Genomic DNA, 11175 nt, shown 5'->3' with positions numbered 1-11175 from the left:
AACAGCACAGGAGGACACCACAATGCTCTGTATTATTTGCCCATGGGATCCATTGTTTGGAGTGTACTAAATTGGGTTGAATCAAGGCCAATAAGTATGAGTGAAGATCCACACAGGGATACAACCCAGTGGGTGATCCCTGTCACTGACAAATATGAAAAATTTCATTTGTTCTTTGGTAGTTCTATCGTATTTGAATTCAAGAAAGAGAAGAGGCTTTTCACTCAGGATCTCAAAGACTACATTCTGTCAGTGTGGAGTCATAATATTACCTAGTACTACTATGGCAGTAAGCCTGGAGCATTGAATACAATCTTCCATATTTTAGTTAATACAAATGCATTCTCTCTAGTACAGTAGTTCCAACTTTTCTACTGCTGCAGCACTTTCACACAACTCAATGCATTCTTATGCATGCAGATACAACTGAAGACAAAGGAATGGTGTGTCATTCCTAAGACCATTGAAAATATGGGTTCTCCTATGGTGTTGAGCAATCCCCATGAAGTGATTCCACCCCCAAAGGAGTTGCCAACCACAGGATGAAAAACACTGCCCTAGTATTATTGTTATGTTACAAGTTTGCAGACAATCTTAGTGGATTCAGCTGTTTTATGAGAGACATTTTCTGGGGAAATGCAACATATATAATCATCTACACACCCCAAGTGGAGACTGAAAACAAACAAGTCCAACTTGTTGAATCAATGAGATTTATTGGAGTTACACACAGGAGTATGGGCAAGGAGTTAGTGGTCAAAGCCAAAATATTTAAACATAGTTGCTATCCTAAAACTTGAAACCAGCATATGATACAGATTATGAATACCGGACATTTGGAGGAAACTGCATATCTGTAAGCACACCTACAGGATAAAGAACATCCTATCTTTGTGGCTTAGTTTGTCATATTGTCTTTTAAGTAGTATGAGGTTTTTTTCATTTGAATTAGACATACAGAATGCTATTGGTGTCATTATTTTGAGAGGAGTATTACCAATCTTAATCAGTGAGTAATTCCCTTTGCAATGGATATTTCAGTTTCCAAGGAACTATTATAGAATATCACATTTTTCTGGCTTTTCCACTTGGATTTTATTATGAATTATTTGAAGAGTGAACAAGTAAAAAGATTTAAAGAAAAATTTCATTCATTGTCACATTTCAGGAGGTTCTCTTAGCATAAGTGCTTGATAGTTAATAAGATTTGAACATTTACATAAAAGTTTTCACAAGTTTCTTTAGTTCATAACAATTCTCTTGTACAGAGCCTGAAGTGCCACAAAAATACTGCATGCATAAAGCATATACCAGACTTTTCAAAGTGAAAACTTTGTTCCCACCATGAATACAAGATAATTTTTTTAGACCTGAGATTCTGGAAAAGAATTTTCTTGAAACAGAGTTTCTGTATGGTTTCTCTCCTCTATGTATTCTCTGATGTCTTCTAAGAGATAAGTCAACAGTGAAGGATTTGCAAATTTACTACATTTGTAAGGTGTCTCTCCTGTACATACTCTCTGATGACTTCTAAAATGATTTTTCTTTGTAACAGATTTGTCTCACTCACCTAATTTGTAGTGTTTCTCTACTGTATGCATTCTCTGATGAATGTTAAGATTACATTTCTGGGTTAGGAATTTATCACATTCACCATATTTATACGGTTTCTCTGCTGCATGTGTTTTCTGATGAATACCAAGACTGCATTTTTGGGTAAAACATTTGTCGCATTCACTACAATTGTATAATTTACCTCCTATATGAATTCGCTGATGAATTCTAAGCTCACTTTTCAGGGTAAAACATTTGTCACATTCATTACACTTATAAGGTTTCTCTCCTGTATGAATTCTCTGATGTCTTCTAAGATCGCCTTTCTGGGTGAAACATTTCTCACATTCACTACATTTGTAAGGTTTTTCACCTGTATGAATTCTCTGATGTCTTCTAAGAATGTCTTTCTGGGTGAAACATTTGTTACATTCACTACATTTGTAAGGTTTCTCTCCGGTATGAATTCTCTGATGTCTTCTAAGATTGCCTTTCTGTGTAAAAGATTTGACACATTCACTACATTTGTAAGGTTTCCCTCCTGTATGAATCCGTTGATGAATTCCAAGGTCACTTTTGACAGTAAAGCATTTTTCACATTCATTACATTTGTAAGGTTTCTCTCCTGTATGAATTCTATGGTGAATAATAAGATCTCCTTTGCGTGTAAAGCATTTGGTGCATTCAGTACATTTGTAAGGTTTCTCTCCTGTATGAATTCTCTGATGAATTCTAAGATTGCGTTTCCGGTTAAAAGATTTGATACATTCACAACATTTGTAAGGCTTCCCTCCTGTATGAATTCTTTGATGACTTCTAAGACCACCTTTGTGGGTAAAGCATTTGCCACATTCACTACATTTGTAAGGTTTCTCTCCTGTATGAATTCTCTCATGAATAATAACGTCTCCTTTGCGGGTAAAGCATTTGTCACATTCACTACATTTGTAAGGTTTCTCTCCTGTATGAATTCTCTGATGACTCCAAAGATCTCCTTTACGGGTGAAGCATTTGTCACATTTACTGCATTTGTAAGGTTTATTTCCACTATTGGTTTGTTTAAGCATGAGTTCATGTTTAGTGTCAAAAGCCTTATCAAGCTCTGTCTTGTGTTCTTTTTGTCCTATGTGGATTCCTTGATAAAGACTAATGATAGAACACAAATTTAAACAGTTTACACAGTTTTTACATCTGCAAGGTTCTTTGGTGTTTATAGAACCATGTCTGTTTACATATGATGATTCAAGAGATATATTTTTATGACTAGCTTTATAAGATGTACTTTGGGTGGATTCATGAATAAGTTTTCCAAGTTCATGACATTTATAAGACTGGAGATTCACATGCTCGTGGACAATACACTGTATGTCTTCACCCAAGATGTTCTCATATTTATGAGTTAAGCGATGACTCTCTGAAAAAAAGTACAATTAGAGATGACAAGTATCAATCGATGAGTAAGAGACTATCCTGTGTTTGCTTAAGTTTTCTCAGGTAAATTAGCCATTCTCAAGGATAGAGATCTCAAGAGAGGTCTTTCTTGTTTCACAATCATTACATGGATGCTTAGAAGAACCGCAAATCTCTTCTATATAAAATGACGGGAAATACAAATAGCCTTCTTATTTTTATTTAACACATTACTTTGCAGAAGGAAGGGTGAATAGGTGATTGAGCAGTAAAGAACTTTGAAAAAGGAGCTCACTGAAGGATCATATAAACAAAATTTCTCTATTTTCTTCTTTATGTGTTGTGACCCAGTGCCACTGTGTAGCTTTGGCCAGTTAGGAATTCATTATGCAATCCATATTGGCATGAAACTCATGATATAAAAACCAGGTTGTACATCTTCTCTCACTGAGGCCAGACCAGGCAGTCCTCTGCTGTCAGGGGCCTAGGAGGGGCCTCATGTATGTTGCCTGGTTGGTAGCTCCATGTCTGACAGATCTCAGATGCACCTAACCCTCAAGAGACTTGAGGCCTCAGAGAGTGGCGAGGGCTGAGAGTAGGGGGGACATCCTCTTGAAGACAGTGAGAAGGAGGAATGGGATGAGGAACTATGGGAGGGTGGACTGAGAGGAGGGTAATGACTGGACTTTAAAAGAATAAAGGTAATAAAAAAACAAAGCAAAACCAAAAAGAAACCATGCTGTATCAGTACTAAACATAGAGACCACAGGTTAAAAAGTAAATAAATGAGCTACAACAAAATTCTCACAACCAACAGATCTTTCTCTATTCAAATTATTCTGCATTCTGAAAATTCATAACTAAATACCTAAATTTAAATAATAAAATTAAAATATTCCAATTAATATGTATATGGCAATATATTTTATGGCTCTCAATATTAAATCTTTTTCAAAGAATTTAAACTGGGAAGTTTTGATTAAAAGTAGATACACAGATTGGAGATATTACACAGAATATAACACCTGTTCCTTCTCCAAAGAATGGAGAGAAATATAAAGGACAGACAATGAAAAAGTTTTGTTGATAACCAGATTTATCCTTATTCTGGAAGTCTCTAGACATTTCAGAGAGTTTACATAAACAAACTAGGTAAATTCAATGAATGAATCAGGCATTGACTATTCTTACCCACAAAAAAGAGATTTTTGTAATTCTCTAACATCACATCCACATACAGTGCCCTCTGAGCACGGTCAAGATATTCCCATTCGTCCTGTGAGAAGTCCACAGCCACATCCTTGAATGTTAACAGACCCTGTAATAGAAAAATACCTGTTTACCAAGAGCTACTGGACACAAGTGTTTTCCTAGGTAGAAAAGACCAAAAGAATAAGAAAACATTTGTGATGAGTCATGGCAAATATGTCAAGACAAACATCTACAAATGTTGAAGAAATGTGTTAGAAGTTAAGCATTGCAGCTCTTACACAGACAATGCATAGAATTAAATACTATATTCCGTACATTCATAATGTTCCTCCCCTAGAGAGTTTTCTGATATTTTCTACAACCTAAGCCACAGATGAAGGATATGCCACCATTACTTCATTTGAAATTCTGTCTGAAATTTGGATTTTATAATCCAAAGTTGTTTCCCAGCACCTGCATGGAACTACACAACAGATTTTTAATCCCAATTCTTTGAAATCCAATGCCCTCTTCTGAACTCTACAGGCTAGAGGGATACATATTACATGTACAAACATTCAAGCAAATGTAGCAACATACATAAAAGAAAATTAAATTTCAATTTTAATAAAAGATGCTATCTAAAATTGTCATGGACAAATTCTGAATAATAAAGTAAATAGAAAAAAACAGTATTTGACAGCATTAAAATTATTCAAAAATTGAACATTGCCACATGCAATACAGATATTAACAATTCCATAAATTCAATATACTGTCATTATGAATAATTACTGTATGTGTAAATAAATGGCATAAGTGACAGTACATTCAGATGAAGTAGAATCATTTTATTTGATCTAATCAAGTTTTTTAATTGAGAAATAATTATACTAATTATTCAGAAATTTTAAAAAACATTATTGAGAATTTGAATCTTGAAATGTTAAATATATTTTCTTTTCTTTCAACACACATTGTAGTTTACTGTCATGGGTAACTTCAGTCCCCAGGGCTTGATGCTGAACTCAGGAAATCAGGGGCATAATGTATCATTCAGTGTACACAAAAATATGCAGATGAGCACTTATATACTTAAAATATTACTGCAATGAAACATCACCACAACCCTTCAGATTTTGTTCCCTATGTAACACATAGCTTGGGAAAGAGGAAGGACATAGGGTGGATGGAACATTCTTTCTGCTAAAGAAAAAGAGAGAACAATATAATAGGGAACATTCATTCATGCTTGAAATTGATGAGTTTTCCACAAGACCAAGGCAATACACTCCAGAAAATTTTTACTAATATATTCTATGTGCTGTACTACAAAGTTAGAGACAGTAATGTTTATACTACTTATAAAAAAATGAAACCAAAGAGAAAAAGAAAATAACCATTTATATCTGAGATCTTTCTTCATTGTCTTAGGGTTTTATTGTTATGAAGAGACACCAAAACAAAGGCAACTCTCATAAAGGACAACATTTAATTGGGGGTGGCTTACAGGTTCTGAGGTTCAGTCATTATCATCATGGTGGGAACCATGGTAGAGTCAAGGCAGGCACAGCGCTTGTGATGATTTATATATGCTTAGGCCAGGTAGTGGCACTATTAGGAGGTGTGGCCTTGTTAGAGTAGGTCTGTCATTTTGGGTGTGTGCTTTAATATCCCAGTCATAGCTGCCTGGAAGTGAGTTTTCTGCTAGCAGCCTTCAGATGAAGATGCAGAATTCTTAGCTCCTCCAGCACCATGCCTGCTTGGATGCTGCCATGTTTCCACCTCGATGATAATCGATTGAACCTCTGAACCTGTATGCCAGCCCTAATTAAATGTTGTCCTTATAAGGNCATGCCTTGGTCATGGTATCTGTTTGCAGTAGTAAAACCCTAACTAAGACAGCGCTAGCGCTGGAGGAGGTAAAGAGTTCTATATATTCATCCAAAAGAATCCAGGAACTGGCTACATGCAGTCAGAAGAAGAGTATCAAGGCCCACCCCCCCACAGTAACACTTCCTTTGACAAGGCCACACCTACTCTAACAAGGCCACTCCCTGGGCCAAGCATATTCAAACCACCACACACACTGAGACAAGGCAGAATGTCTCCCAAGACAGATTTCAAGTGTCAAAACAAAACTATTGTTACCGTGTGACATAAAATGCCAAAAAGAGATACCAGATTACTGAAATCTGCATCAACCTAAGAACACATCTAGGTTATTACAAGAGAAAGCCACATATTCCTTCTATCATCTGTGCTTCTAGGGAGCTGAAATATTTATTATTAGAATTCGAGACAGTGAGTGAATTCTAATTCTACTCTTCCATAAATTCTACCCTCCCATATATTGCTCCATGATGTCACTATACATGTATGTGCAGATCCAAATTCAAAGTTATTTCTGAAAACATGACTATTCCTGAAATGCAATTTATATGACACAGGAGACCTTCCTTTCCTACTAATATTAAAGGAAACAAGTTCATCTAATGTAGAAATTGGTCATAAATATATTTTTGAACATCATTTACAATATATTGTCTTTCAGAACTGCAGGTCTTCAGTCCTTGGCAATTTATGTCCTCATAGTATAACATCCAGTGAAAACATAATTGGGCAAGGCTGAAAGTATAAGTGAAAGATCTAAAGAGTTTGATTATTGGTGAAGAACAAAGATAAATCATAGAAAATGAACACTTTAGATAACATTATCATAGGCAGAGAACTAACGTCTTGAACAGTTTAAATAGTAAAAAGAATTTACAAAGAAATGCAGACAGGACACTGACCTGGGGAGCATTTACCAGAGAAGCATTCATTCTTCTTGCTGTTCTCTGAGTTTCTGTCTCAGCAATATAGACTGGAATTCAAATTGAAATTTTACATCAAGGTTGCAAAAATTAAAAGCTAAAACTAATACAGTTCTATCATGGACAATTCTAAACCACATAAAGAGACACAAAAACGAAAATGATACAAGAATACTTGTCAACATTCTTACAGACAGGAGAGCATAGAATAATATTTAATGTGGCAATGAAAATGACCACAATCTCAGGCCTTTTTCAAACCTTGGCAGTTAAGAGGTACAAACATAAAGCAAATGTATACCTGCTGCAAAACACTACTACTCATGGTTATTACTGGCAACTTATGATTCAAGGACCAGAGTCACGAACACATGGCTAGTGGGTACTAAGATGGATATCTAACATTAAATGGAGTTTGTTTAGCTATCACACTAGAATACAGTATCTGATCCTTTGTTCAAATGTTATTTTATATAGTACATCTATTTTCCATGTGTTTCCTGTTGTTGTGGAGTATAGACAGAGATTCTACCTGCCAAGCACCATGTTTTGCCATTTTCATCATCATTGGTCCTAAAGTAAACGTATCTTTCCAATTTACTCTTCCTTTCAATGTTGAACTCTTTTCTAACTCGCCTTTGTGTAAGAATATTGATCACTTGAAATCTACATGAATGCATTTATAAGTAGAATATTATGATTAATGACACATATGTCTTTAAAATGAACATCCACGAGCTAAATGTTCTAAGCCAGTGGATCTCTATCTTTTTAATGGTATGACCTTTTAATACACTCATAACACACCTGTAATTTAATGTGGTAGACACACCTGTAGACTGCTATGGGAGTGATATATCAGTTACTAATACTATCAGAAATATGTGTTTATGGCAGTCTTAGGCGACCCTTATTAAAGAGTCAATTAACCCTGAAGGGTTACAACTCACAGGTGGAAAATAATTGTTCTGGGTAATGTCAAGGCAGAATCATCAAGAAGTAGGCATGGCAGAGACTTTTTCATGGCTGCTATGCATAAGAGAATGTGCATAGAGATAAGTGAATTATTACTGGATCTGCCCTTGGAGACAAGGTGTACTTATTATGTCAGATCTGTCAAAATCCTAACTTTTGGAAACATTATCCTGGACATGAATACATCTGTGTCTTAATATATTGCTCCAGTCAGTTCTCAGGTTCCCCAATTTAGTAACGACTCCAATGAGACTTCTCAGTTCCTGACTGTTGTGCATTTCCCCTACGATGATAACCCATATAGTTGCACGTGAAAATAAGAATGTGTGACATGGGACTCCTGTCATATATACCTATACATATACATCCACACTCAGGCATACAAATATATATATACATATATACATACATTTATGTATGTCTCAAAGATAATGATTCATTCTGAATGTTAAAATACTATTACTTCACAAAGTTGTCATGACTATAACATTAGCAATATATGCAACTCATTCAATGTATTATATTGACCTTATATTTCTCTCATATTAAATAGTTCTCCAGACATTTAACAGACACTTATATAGTTTCATTCTATGCCACTATCTATATAGTTTAGTTTGACAATGGGAAACACAAGAAGGATGACATGCTGTAGAAAGTTATACAAAACTACTGAGAATTAAAGAGGAAAATCTAGTTCCCCATAAACAATTGAAAATAAACATTTTTATGTCCTGAAAGTAGGCCACACAAGTGCTGACTCGGCGTTTACAGTAAAAAATGTCTGAGGACTGGTCAGACTCAGCAATGAATTATTCAATTCTTTTAGAAAAAGCTGTAATAATCTTGAAGAGAATATTGCAGAATACAGAATGAAAAGGAATGTTATACAGTCATCACAAGAAGCTGGCTTTACCTTGATACAGAAAGCAGATGAGCAAAACAACAACAATAAATAAAAAACAAAACCCCCAAGACAAAAAATCATAGAACAGTTGTAAGGATGTACATTGACCAAGAAGTTTTTTTCTAATGGATACAGAAAGGGAACTAAAGTTGATTTTATGCCAAGAATATAAGACTGTTTCAACCACACACAAACCAAATAATTCAAGGTACAAAATATGTAATAAGTGACAGAAGACACAAAACCATGTCAACATATCTAAGAAAGGCCTTAGGCAAATTATCCCATTAGATCATTATGAAAGCATTGAAGAATATCAGAGTATCAGTCCGTGTTTTTCCAACACTGGAGCACTTGGGTGCTGGGCCTCAGGGAAGCACTGATATACTGCTCTGGGGGTGTAAAGACACAGTCTAAAATAGGGAGCTAAAGTTAGGGTTCCCTGACTTCTAGCCCTACAGTTGCCTCTGGAGAACCACACAGAAATGTTGGGGACAAAGTGTCAGGGTTCCACAGGCCTGCAACAAGGTCCGGACCAGGGCTCCCAAACTCCTAGACATCTAGGCATCGCTGAGTTGTTGGAAGCTGAGAGTGGAGTCAGGGGTCGGCAAGCTGAGGATGATGTCTAGACCAAGGCTATGGGTAAATAGGAGTTTCAGCTTAGCTCATGTCCTTAGCTTGGCAGCAGTTGTCTGGTGGCACAGGTGGACCTTTTAGGAAAGACTTAAACTGCAGCTCTATAGGCAATGGCCTTCTCCTTGCTCCCCATGGTGGCTCTCAAGGAAAGAGACAGTCGATGTGCATCCATGTTCATCAAGGAAAATGGATGTGTACCAACCTCTCAGGGTGGAACAAAGATTAAATACCTTTCGCAGGAAGAAATGTCTGGCAAGAGAAGCTTTGGCTAAACCCTCAGGCCTCTAGGTACCACATTAGCATGGAGAACTCCATTTTGGGATATATGACTGATATAGGAGTATGGCATGTGTTCCCAGCCAGAAATCTAAGAGGTAGCAGGGAGGTGCCTACCATCTCTCAGGTGGGTACCTGAATACTGGAGTCTCAGACCCGCTCTACTTTACCATGTTTCCTGGCACAGTTCATCGCACCACATGAGAGCAGAAGGAACATACCACAGTATAATCAAGACTGTAGCCAACAATCATTCTACTATACTCAGAAGAAAATCAAGGATGTGTAATTGTTCCACAATAACCCATAACAGTGCTTCATTGCTTACAAAGAGCAAGCAAGATGTACAACATTTTCCATGTGACAAATGAGAAGGAAAGCATTTTTTCCCAAATTACATAATTTGGGAAACACAATTCTTTAATTCAAAAACTACAAGCATTCCACAAGAAAGCTCCAATCTGATAATACTCTTAATAAGCTATATAAAAATACAAGAAAATATAGCTCTGTTTTACACATTCTTAGAGAATAAGTTGAGAAGTCAGTAGACCATTCATTGTCTAAAAATGTTATGGATAAGCTAGTGTAGGATTCAAACTACTAAAAGTGCTCTGTAAACTGCTGGACAAAAAAATCATCAGTGGCAATCCTCACATGCTAACCTCTACTGTCATAACACCAACCTGTGGGGCACAGTATGCTGACCAGCACAATAGTGTCACAACTATTTTGTAAATAACAAAAGACTTTCTGGCTTGAATTGAGGTCAGCCCACAAGAGAAATGCATAGCTGACACTGGAAGCCAGCCAAAAGTCAACAACTGGAACGATCATAAGCTCAAGAAGGCAATAAAAGAACCTCTGGTGGAATCACCATGCCTGACCTTAAGCTGTACTACAGAGCAATTGTGATTAAAAACTGCATGGTACTATAGTGACAGACATGTAGATCAATGGAATAGAATTGAAGATCCAGAAATGAATCCACACACCTACGGTCACTTGATCCTTGACAAGGGAGCTAAAACCATCTAGGGGAAAAAAGACAGCATTTTCAACAAATGGTGCTGGCACAACTGGCGACTATCGTGTAGAAGAATGAAAATTGATCTATTCTTTTCTCCTTGTACAAAAATCAAGTCTAAGAGGATCAAAGACCTCCACATAAAACCAGACACTGAAATTGATAGAGGAGAAAGTGGGGAAAAGCCTCGAAGATGTGGGAACAGGGAAAAAATTTCTCAACAGAATACCAATGGCTTGTGCTGTAAAATCAAGAATTGACAAATGGGACCTCATAAAATTGCAAAGCTTCTGTAAGGCAAAAGACACTGTCAACAAGACAAAAAGGCCACCAACAGATTGGGAAAGGATTTTTACCAATCCTAAATCTGATAGAGGACTAAT

General features: G+C 36.4%; 1 protein-coding gene across 1 annotated transcript; it reads right to left on the bottom strand.

Moving 5' to 3' along the window:
- Positions 1–696: 696 nt before the first annotated feature.
- LOC110337863 (zinc finger protein 501-like) lies at positions 697–7025 on the bottom strand. Its single transcript, XM_021220912.2, has 3 exons — positions 6951–7025; positions 4156–4282; positions 697–2968 (listed from the first exon to the last, which is right to left on the bottom strand). Exons 1-3 carry the CDS (start codon positions 6978–6980, stop codon positions 1563–1565), a joined length of 1563 nt encoding a protein of 520 aa, XP_021076571.1. The 5' UTR covers positions 6981–7025; the 3' UTR covers positions 697–1562.
- Between the last annotated feature and the right edge of the window lie 4150 nt (positions 7026–11175).

The sequence above is a fragment of the Mus pahari genome, chromosome 21 (assembly GCF_900095145.1).
Source record: "Mus pahari chromosome 21, PAHARI_EIJ_v1.1, whole genome shotgun sequence".
NCBI classification, from domain to species: Eukaryota; Metazoa; Chordata; class Mammalia; order Rodentia; family Muridae; genus Mus; species Mus pahari.
This window is presented reverse-complemented; position numbering and strand designations above follow the sequence as displayed.